At 31.9% G+C, this 11,603-nt stretch overlaps 2 protein-coding genes across 2 annotated transcripts in view; both read right to left on the bottom strand.

Moving 5' to 3' along the window:
• Positions 1-4,331, bottom strand: part of LOC143248197 (oxysterol-binding protein-related protein 2-like) — a 15,862-nt gene extending 11,531 nt beyond the window's left edge. Inside the window, exon 1 of the mRNA XM_076496630.1 lies at positions 4,302-4,331. Coding sequence (XP_076352745.1) covers positions 4,302-4,331 — 30 coding nt within the window. The remainder of the gene's footprint in view (positions 1-4,301) is intronic.
• A 1,152-nt stretch (positions 4,332-5,483) lies between these two features.
• On the bottom strand, positions 5,484-7,869 carry LOC143248406 (crustacean hyperglycemic hormone-like). Its single transcript, XM_076496760.1, has 3 exons — positions 7,739-7,869; positions 7,091-7,308; positions 5,484-5,864 (listed from the first exon to the last, which is right to left on the bottom strand). The coding sequence occupies exons 2-3, from the start codon at positions 7,306-7,308 to the stop codon at positions 5,750-5,752; spliced, it is 333 nt and encodes a 110-aa protein (XP_076352875.1). The 5' UTR covers positions 7,739-7,869; the 3' UTR covers positions 5,484-5,749.
• Between the last annotated feature and the right edge of the window lie 3,734 nt (positions 7,870-11,603).

Here is an 11,603-nt window from a genome sequence, read left to right as displayed (position 1 = left end):
GGTAATTGGAACTATAATGTTGGACTATTTTCAAAACAAACGTGAGGATTTGATTTTAATAACGATGCAAGGCTCATAATAATTTTAATATAACTTACTCAACCTCTATACTGTTTGTTTCTTCGAAAATACGTTCCCACAAATCTATGGACATGGTAAGTAACAAAGATTAGATATTAACACTAACTAGCCTGCAAAGGGAGATTTTGTCACTGTTTTAACTTCTGTGGTTTATGTGTGATTCGACGACTATTCATCCACATCGTAAATCTCTGTCTCCCCAAGTTGCTGGTCCAGCATGGCCAAGCGTGTTAAGGCATGCGACCCGTAATCTGAGGGTCGCGGGTTCGAATCCCCGTCGCACCAAACATGCTCACCCTTTCAGCCATGAAGGCGTTATAATGTGACAGTTAATCCTACTATACGTTGGTAAAAGAGTAGCTCAAGAGTGGGCGGTAGGTGGTGATGACTAGCTGCCTTCTCTCTAGTCTTACACTGCAAAATTAGGTACAGCTAGCGCAGATAGCTCTCGTGTAATTTTGCGCGAAATTTAAAAGAAACCCAAGTTGCTAGGACATGAATAGCAATGAAAACAAATACTGATTTCGTTTTACAAGTATGTTGGTATCAAACTGGGAATTGAGGAAAGAAATTCAAGAAACAACAAAGAGATTCGGAAGTAATTTTCAATTAATATTTAAATTAATTTTTTTTGACTGATGCAAAGTATTATATATCGAAAATAAAACTACCAACTCATATGTTTGTCACACATTCGGAATTAGTTTTTCAGTAAACAATTAATAACGTCAAAAGTTTATTTTTCTAATCTTGCATAGAATATAAGAAACAAGGCATAACTAATCATCATCATTTGTTCTCGAGTTTGATATGTTAAAGCCTATATATAATATTTAACTAGCAGCACAAGGGTAACATGGTTGACTCGTGTCAGATAAAGCCTTTCTCTATAGGTAATGTAAAATTGTTTCTGTCTCATTGAGGTGAGATGCAATTCGACCGCTAGAGGTATATGGTCAGTAAATATATATTACTAAGCTCCGTATCACCCTTCCGCCTAACAAGGAATGTAATCTCGGATGTTTGCTCAAGCACAAGACTATGGTGTCACTTGGCGAGTCAGTACTTTAACTGAAAGTAAGTCTCTACTTCATGATGTTTTCCCCCTCCAAAATCTTTTTAACTCGATTTAAAGAAAGTAATATGACAATTTAATGTATTTTTATTGAGAGTTTTAGGGGCGTAACAGCTCAGAGCAAATCTGTGCCATTCAGTTCCTTTATATAGAAAGATAATTTACATATATATCTTTGTTTTATACAATTAACTGAAAACAAACAAACACCAAACAATAACCGTTCTACTTCTGCTGGACGGACGTGGTATATTTCGTTGTATAAATTATTATCACGTTTATGTTATGTTTATATATGTAATTATATCAATAGTTTGTCTAAACGTCAGATACACAATAGTTTCTAGTAATTAACTTATTTATACGTTGACACGAAAAGCTTGAGTTTGAACGACAAATCTTTGTCAAATGTGGTTGTTTTTTGAGAAAACTTTTGGCTCCCGTTCTCTTCCACTGAGGTGAAAGATGCAATTTTATCTATATAAATCCATACATATAAACACTAACTTAGATAATAATCTCACAACAAGAAGAAAGGAATTATGTTAAGTTTATTATTTCTGTATGTTTGATTTATTTTATACTTGTATAAGAACAAAGCTGCATAGCGACTGTCTTCGGTGCGTTTATCAACAAAGAGATCGAACTTTGAATTATGAGTTTATAAACCTTAAACTAATCGCTGGATCACTGGATGGCAATTTTTATAACTTTTTTATATTATGGATGTAAGATATTGGTTGTTAATATATCTTAACGGTTAAATATTCCATTTCTTAGGGTTATATTTTATTTAACTGCTCAATTTTTAACGTGTTATTCCTTTAATGAGGAAATAATGATTAACGGGTTTTGCTTATCTTTACACAGTAGGGCGCTACACATGGTCTAAAAAATCAACTGATTAATTCCCGCATGATCAGCTAAGTTGCGTTAGGTCAATAACAATTAACCGTTCCTGGGGCAAATTAAAATTTCGTATACGTAGCCTTGACACAGGCTAATACTAACAAACATACATTTAATAATACATCAAAAGCAAATGAAGTGTCACCCTATCCCATAGTTTATAGACAATAAAACCACGATTAATTTCCACTCACTCTACCACATAAGTATGCCAATTATTAAATAACAAAACAAAAACCCTTCTACCTATGTTTACAGATATGTAAAACTACCTGTCGTGTTAATTAGGTCAAAAGTTCTATATTCAATTCGTGTGCAAGCAACAGTCGGAGAACATAGTTTTTAATAGATAATGATGATGAAGATATTGTTTCTGGATATGTCAAGAGAGAACATTGTTTTCTTTATCTTTTTTTTTAACACGTTATGTTGATGAAGATCCTGTGCCTGGGTTTCCTAGCGGCAGTCGAAGATCTTTGTTTTTTAACATATAATGTTGATAACGATTTTGCGTCTGGTTGTATCAAGCGACGAACAGTTGTCAAACTTTTTTTGTGTGTATGGGTTGGATTCCTTAGAGTAGGTGTTTGTGACTTGTTCATGATAACTTTCAACAACAAACAAACCGAACGCAGTCCACTTGTTTTACAATGATATATTAAAACAAGATAAACGTATATAGAAGTGTTTGTGACGTTGTTGGTTAGTACAGTGTTCAAAGTTTTAAATAATTGTCTCTTTTGTATGTATGAGCTGGACTCTTTACAGTAGGTGTTTCTGACTTGTTGGAGACACATTTCAGCAATTAAAAATAACACACATTCCAATGATTATAAAATAATATATAAAAACAAGTCAAACGTATATAAAAATTATCTTTACACTGTTGGTTAACACACTTGTATTCAGAGCTTTAAATAATTATATCTTTGTCTAAGTCCACACAGACTAGTTCAATTACTTTAGAACACTACTGAAAAGACAAATAGTTTTCTTTACTCTGTTATTACAATACAATCTGTGATAATTTCATTTTTTAAAACTGACACTATCCGCTCTTTATGGCTGAACTAACAATCACGTAGTTTAGATATATCTATTGAACTAAATTATTGACGCATATTTTTAACCAGACAGCGAACGAGAACGTTCCACACACTAATATGTATTATAATGCAATAATACTCAAGTAAAACAAGAAGAAAAACTTAGAAGGTTCTAGTAACGTGACGTAGTGATAAAACATTCACCAATTCACAACTAATGAGCTAAACAAAGCCAAGATTCGTTAAGAGTTACTTAAACGGACTTGCGATGAACTATCGCTTCTAAAATTATCTAAATTTGACACTTGTGCTACATATACTATCTAAGTCATAACATTCGAATTAAACTTAAATTGAGACAGTCATCTATACATAACGACATTGTTTTCTAACACGTAAAGTTGATGAAGATATTGCATCTGTGTGTGTAATGCGTAGAATAGCGTTTCTAGCCGCGGCATAGCACCTCATAGAATGGCTCTAAGTGTGTTTGTTTTTCTAGTACAGTAAAACCTGTCTAAGGCAAAACTGCATAGGGAGGAAACCTGTACAATTCAAAAATATGAAAACTTTGCAGCATTTTCTTAAGATTTCTCCTATAAAAGGCCCTCTATAAGTAACACGGACGGAAAACTATCTTTCACCTACCTCATCTATCAACAAGTAGGATTAGAACCTGATAAGGCGGAAAAATGTTTTTGATTAAATATTAATATTTTATTTAATTAATAATTTCTTTAAATATCAATAAATTTTCATACATTTGTTTACAGTAAGTATTGGTTAAATATATTCTGTTCTTTTCTCTACCGTCATTATTTTTGCAGTTAAATTAGATTCGTGATTTGTAGAAATATATTTGTCTTTTAAGTGCAAAATTCTACTCTTTAAATAATTCTCACGAAAAAATAAATTCCTATCTTCCCTAATTTTAAAATTTAGGGAAAATTTATCGTGAGTAATAAGTAAAAGTGAAAATACGCGTTGTTTCAAAAATTTAAGGAAGAATCAACTTTTTGTGGAATGGAAAGCGAATAATAAAGTGTGGATGAAAAGTGTTATATTCAAGGAATTTTTGAACAAATTAAACAAAAGAATGGAACAAGAAAATAGGAATATTCTACTTTTCCTAGATAATGCAACTTGTCACCCAAAAGTTCAAATTTCAAATGTTCATTTAGTCTTTCTACCTCCATGTACAACATTAGTTCTACAGCCATTAGGCAATGGAATTATACAGTGTATAAAATTGAAATACAGAAAATTGCTAATTTAGCATATTGTTGCAATCATGGACATTGTAATAGAGCATCTGAAATGACGTTTTAGATACAATTGCATTTTAAAATAATTCAATCAAATACGTAAAAGATGAATGTGTAATAAAGTGATTTCGAAACTGTGGATTTATTATTTCTAATGGTAGAAATTGTGGAGAAGTTGTTTGTTGTGACGATTCTAGTGAAATCCAAACTCTGATTGAGAAGATTGATGCAGATGATTCTGTGAACGTGGAAAGTTTTGTGAACGTTAACAAGAATGTTTTAACAGAAACTGATGAAATTGATTTAAAATTTATAATAGAATCGCAAGATGGTAACAGTGTGAGAGATTCAGAAGATGAACAAAATGGAAAAGATAGTGAGAAAATAGAAATTCCTACTTCATCGCAAGTGTTAAGTTATATTAACACTATCAAATTGTATGCAAAAATGAAGGGGGAAAATGAACTTCATGAAAAGGCCATAGAATTGGCATTCTCTTTTAACCGCATGTGAAGGCCTATTAAAAAAAAACAAAACAATTGAAACTGGACACTTTCTTCAAATAAATATGATTAAGATTTTCTGTACTTGTGTATATTTTGAATGTCTATTTTTCTTCTTATTCTAATAAATATAACATAAACAGTATAATAACTTTATTCACAAACGTCTTACTTCCCTTGAGTCAAGCAAGTATAATGTTCTGCTTAATAATTAAATATAATTAAGAAAATTTATGTTCACTGTCTAAACCGGAAAACCTGCTTAAGCCAGAAATTTTACTCGAACCCATGCGATTCCGCCTAAGACAGTTTGCTTTGTATAAACTTTTAGTTTGTTGCCCCATCTATCGACCGATGTGGGATCTAATTACAGCCCGCTACTATTAGGAAACTCCTCTTGTTTAACAAGTATTATTATTAAAGAAGATACTGTATTTAGATGTGTTATGCATGTAACAGTTTTTTAACATGTTGATAAAGATTCTGTGTCTGACTCTAAATATCTGAGTTTGTAACACGAAAACAAATAAATTGACGAATACAGATATATGTTCAAACTCCCTACACTTTATTGAATCTAACTAGAAATGTTTAAAAAGGCGAAAGCACCAATCGCACACCGATTTTTATCATCGACAATGTGCAATTAGTTTACATTTTTCTATATATCTATATTCTTTGTCTAAGATTTTAGTATGTAAATACAACTGTTCTATTACAAAGACTAGTAAGATGTAGTAACGTTGCAGTAACGTAAGAAAAACAAACAAACAAAAAAGAGTAACAGGAAGATTTTCTTCTTTCAAAAGCAACCCATCAATTAGAAACACCGAGCGAGAATCAGGCCAAGTCAGACGTCACCATGTGACGTCACTTACGTTTGCCGTAAACAGCATTTGCCATTTGCAAAAGATCGTCTTCTTCGTTATTCATGAGGAGGACTTTGAGGCAGTCGTTGAACATGTCATTCTTGAAACAGTTGGATCTAATAATAAAATGTGACAAGAATAATAATTTACGGGAAATTCTGATCTGAACAATTGTCCCCTTCACAGTTAGTACTTTTGGAGTTAAATATTATAAAAAAGAAGAAAGAAATGCTAAAAACAGAGAAAAGTAAACGATTAATCCTCGAAAATTAAGTTAAATCAAACACAAATACTTTGAATTATTTAGAACAAAGAAAAGGGGTCAATTGGTCGAGTATAGTTTTCTAATCGAATTAACATTTTGATATATCTATAATCGCTTAAAAATATCAAATAATCAATAATTTTCTTTATAATTTTGATTCTGAGTCTATTTGTATCCTAAACATTTAAAAAAAAAATTATAATCAATGTGTCTGTTGGAATGTTAACAGAACTGAGCTCATACTAAATACCAAAATTTCTTCGGGTTCGAATCCCTATCACACCAAACGTGCTCGCCCTTTCAGCCGTGGGGGTGTTATGATGTGACAGTAGTTGGCGATAGGTGGTGATGACTAGCTTCCTCCCCTCTAGTCTTACACTGTCTAGCGCATATAACCCTCGTGTGGCTATGCGCGAAATTTAGAAAGAATTTAGCAATGCGAGACTAGAAGGAAGGCAGTTAGTCATCACCACTCATCACCACCTAGTGGGCTACTCTTTTACAAATGAATAGTGGGATTGACCGTAACATTATAACGCCCCTATGGCTAAAGGGGCGAGCCTGTTTGGTGTGACGGGTATTCGAACCCGCGATCCTCAGATTGCAAGTCGAGTGCCTTAACCACCTGGCCATTCCAGGCGAATACTGAACAAACAATAATGATTTCAAACGTCAATCAGAGCACAGTTAAAACTGAAAAAAAAATACAAGTACAAACGTAACTGTTGAAGCTTCACCTTTATTAACCTATCTCTCAAGTGTTGAAGCTTAACATATTTTAAGTTAAGACGTAAGTATTGTAGTTTAACTTCTGTTAAGTTAAAACGTAATTGTTGAAGCTTAATTTTTGTTTGTTTTCAAACTACTTTCTTCTTACTGAAACAATTTCGTTTCAGTAGTAAGTTCAGTCATGTTATTTCTATTTTTTTCTCTTTTAGTTAAAGTTTCACTGGTATATAATCAGTAGAAACAATGTTTCTTATAAGTTACTTCTTGAAATCAAACCGAAGCACATTTTTAAATCAGATGCACAGATTCAATGTTTTAGTAAGTTTGAGACGGACAGTGTTAAATTACCTGCATTCTTTTGCAATGAAAGGTTCTCTGTATACATTATAGCATTCTTCACAGACTCGACTCAAACGTGCAAATTTAGCCTTATCGTAAATTCCCATACAACCTAGAGCAGCGAAACTTCGTTTTTCAGGCAGTGTTGATAGGACAGAGACAGCATGAATCAACACTAGCGCCGCCACGAACAAAACGACAAGATTCTGTGAGGAAGTCATTACCATCTATAAAATAATAGAGACATACTACTTTTTATAAGATACTGAAGAAAATATTGAACTTTTAGTTAAAAAAAGAAAAGAAAAAGCATTCTACAGTAAGGAAAACAAATTCATACTACTACACGTACTTAAAAGCTAACATAAACATTGCTGGAGTCAATCAAGGGTAGAAACATATAATTTTCAAAACGAATTAAAATAATTTGATCTATAAGAACAACATTAAATCTTAAGTTGTCTTTGCTGTCGACGTCAATGTTTCATATTTTAAATCTAGAATGAGTAAACAATTTCATTCTGCATGTGGACTGTCAGCAGATACATAGAGGCAAAATACTTTCTGCGAACTTGTAAAGCCTTCGAGAGATTATTTTGTGTTACACATTTTCGTATATTTTCTTTACAACAATAACAATATGTTGTCAGTACTCACTTAGCTGCTGCTAATTCAGGGTGTCGTTGACGTTAAAAATGAGAGGAACGAATTCTCTGTTCGACCGCTACACAGGAACTACAGTGATCAGTAATGTAATGCCTTCTGATCTATCTAAGTGGGTTTATATATACTCGTGGGTCATTCCAATTGGATCTTACTTTCTCTAACTGAAAATCTTAATTAACGATTTCTTTAAACAAGCTCTAGACATTACTTCTATAATTATATACTTCACGTGCTTCTGGTGGTCAGTGTATTTCATGCAGGGACACACTAGGGACAACATACTTACATCTGTAGATTACCGAATAAGTTAGTGGGTCCCATACGTTTAACTGTGATGAGTATTTACGTCTATAAGTAATAGAGGAGAAACTAATGTATATTACAGATAAACGAGAAAATTCAATGGGCAAAAGTTATTTGATGACTTAATAACAGCTTACACTTATGAGTCGCTTTGATTTAGCTGTAGACTCAGTATATTAACCAGTAGTTTCATTTATATAGAAACTGCGATCGTTATTAGCTTAAGATAAGACATCAAATGATTTGATTAGGTTTTTCTTCTTCATTTTCAAAAGAAGCTCAGCAGTGATAAACATGTTCACCAACACGTTACTGATGGCTAAAACTGGACAACAAAGACGTGACAAAGGTTACATTTTTTCCATCGAATTCAACAAGCAGAAACAACAATGCTTTTCTTGATGAGACAGTTTTCTTTATATTACAAATGTGCCAATAGAAACCTATGTATTCCAGGGATATTGAATGTTATATTAAGAATGTAACATTTATGAGTTACTTGAATATGACAATATGAAAAATTACGGAAATCAAAGAAATTAAGAGATAATTTAAGATAAAAAGTTATGAATCAGAAAAAAAGGGAGTAAATATAAGTGATTAGGGGAGTGTAAAATGTGAAAGTTAATGAAGTGATATTTAACGATAGTCAAGGGTATCTTTATTATTGTGACAATTTCTGAATTATGAAGTTAAATATCATAATAACATTAACTTACAACCGAATAAAGATATTTTCAGTTAGATACCTGTAATTGTGATAGCTCTGTTTTGTAAATGATGTGGAAAAAGAATCAAACTTACTAAATTAAATAAATCTTGTCGTGATAACTCAATTCTAAGATTGACGTAGAGAAAAAATAAAACTTACCAAATCAGATAAATGTCATCGTGATAACTTAATTCTATGACTAACGTGGATAAAAAAAAAACACGTTACTAAATTAGTTAAATTAATTGTGATCGGTGGAACTTCATAGATGTCATTAAATAAAATAAATGTCATTGTGATTGTTTAAAGCTATTGTTGGTATGGATAAATAGCACAGTTTATCAATACGATAAATGTTGTAGCGAAAGCTCAAACTCATGATCAACATGAATAGACAGAAAAAGGACATTAATTTATGTAAGTGTTATTGTAATAACCCAAACAAATCAATGATTAACATGAAGAAACAGGGAGACGTAATTAAGTTAATACTTAATACTATCTCAAGAGTAGCAAACAATCGCGTGAACAAGACAGTTTCTTCAGGCAGTCTGGTAACCTATAGTTTACTTTACGTTTCCTGTCACACCGAACTAAGAGCTCAGTTTTGTAGTAGGATACTTTATGACGTGAATAATAAAAATACACTGAAACAAAGTCTAATCCAGATATAAAAAAATTAATTTCATTTAGAAGGTGAAAAATTGTGTTGTATTTAATAAGTTCTTGAATAAAAAATACTTTCTGTGTCTTGTAATGCTTCTATATACAGCCAACACACAAGTTGTGTATTACCTAAACCACAGATTTTAAGACAGCATAGTTCATTATTGCACCAATACTTAGTGTTGAAATCATTAAATGTTTTTACATGGAAGAGAGACAAAAGATGTAGTTTTGGAAGAACCATAAACAATATAATCAACATACTAAAGCTTTATTTGCGATTGAATAAATTGCATACGATTATTCACTGATGCAATACGTTTCCATATATTATACTTGCATATCGATTTATTATATTCACATACCTATATATATATATATTAAATGTATATTCAAGTTTACTACATCCACACACATATTTATCTAGCTATCTATATATTAAATCTATAATTTCATTATATCGACACATACACACACACATGTATATATATGAAATGTACATATAAGTTTCTTATATCGACATATCATTTATTGAACAGGAATGGCTTTATCTAAAGGAATGAAGGAAGAGTGGGAAAGTCATTCCTGGATTACACAGCAAACTATTACTAGATGTAAAATTACGTTGGACAAAAAAAACTTTATTAGATCAGTAGAAAGACGTAAAGAAGATCTACTACTAAAGGAGTATGACAGCCCAAAAGTCATAAATAAATCAGATTTAATATTAAATGGTAAACAGCTAGATATTTTAAACAGATGTTACATTTCACATATTGTTAGAAGCGATTGTTGTATTTTATTAAATAGCTTTAAACCCATAAATAAAAAAAAGCTTTTGAAATATTGAAGAGTGTAATATGTGGTTATTTGTAAGGCTGGTAAAGGGGGACAAAGTGTAATATGTAGTTATTTGTAAGGCTGGTAAAGGGGGACAAAGTGTAATATGTAGTTATTTGTAAGGCTGGTAAAGGGGGACAAAGTGTAATATGTGGTTATTTGTAAGGCTGGTAAAGGGGGACAAAGTGTAATATGTGGTTATTTGTAAGGCTGGTAAAGGGGGACAAAGTGTAATATGTGGTTATTGTAAGGCTGGTAAAGGGGACAAAGTGTAATATGTGGTTATTTGTAAGGCTGGTAAAGGGGGACAAAGTGTAATATGTGGTTATTTGTAAGGCTGGTAAAAGGGGACAAAGTGTAATTATTAATAAAGATTATGATTATAAGGTTTGGTTTGCTTTGAATTTCGTGCATGGCTACACTCGAACTATCTGCGCTAGCCATCACTAATTTAGCAGTGTAAGACTAGAGGGAAGGCAGCTAGTTATCGCCACCCACCGCCAACTCTTGTGCTACTCTTTTACCAACAACACATTGACCGTAACATTGTAACGCCCCCAAGGCTGAGAGGGTGTGCATATTTGGTGTGACGAGGATTCGAACCTACGACCCTAAGATTACGAGTCGAGTGCCTTAACCACCTGGCCTTGCCGGGCCTTGATCATAACCTTGAATAAGTGTTGAAAGTAGGTTCGTGTGAGAACATACAGGTTAATCTTATAAATAAACTTCATGCAGTGGTTAAAGAAAATGTTCAAAACAGCATAATTTTAACACCTTATGAAAATTAAAGATGAATTGCAAGTAACATTTTTTTTTCAATTACACTATATGCTTTGATTAAAGTTCATAATACTAGGAACAAATTTAGACGTATTATATCTAATATTAAGAGTTTAGCTTACAATGTAGCAAAATTCATTTTTAAAAACATAAATGTTTAAGGGACAAAATAATTATCAAAATTCGTTTGAATTTCTTGAAAGATTTAAGCATGTAACTTGGTGCCTTTTAATGTTGAACAAAATAGCTCTGGCAAAAGCTGTTGGATATTTTGAAAAAAAAAGAAATAAAATAATAACTCGGTTTTATAAATAACGGATATTATAAACTTAGTTGAAGTATTTATTGAGTATTGAGAAGTATTTATTGGGAAAATCTGACGTATATAAAATAATAAATATCACGTGAATGTGAAAAAAGTTTATATAGGACAAAAAGTCTAAACTACACAGTAACTAATCATAAAAAAATGTTAAAAACAATAATATTACCATTTTACATTTAGCAGAACATATTAATGAGTTAAAACACAATTCAATTGGAAAATCTTAT

This window comes from Tachypleus tridentatus, chromosome 4 (genome assembly GCF_004210375.1).
Source record: "Tachypleus tridentatus isolate NWPU-2018 chromosome 4, ASM421037v1, whole genome shotgun sequence".
Classification (NCBI taxonomy): Eukaryota; Metazoa; Arthropoda; class Merostomata; order Xiphosura; family Limulidae; genus Tachypleus; species Tachypleus tridentatus.
This window is presented reverse-complemented; position numbering and strand designations above follow the sequence as displayed.

Excerpts from the sequence above, each read along its gene's own strand:
- LOC143248406 (XM_076496760.1), bottom strand. The coding sequence starts at position 7,308 with ATGGTAATGACTTCCTCACAGAATCTTGTCGTTTTGTTCGTGGCGGCG. Across the intron at positions 5,865-7,090 it reads TTCATTGCAAAAGAATGCAG|ATCCAACTGTTTCAAGAATG; the intron begins GTAATTTAACAC and ends TTTTATTATTAG.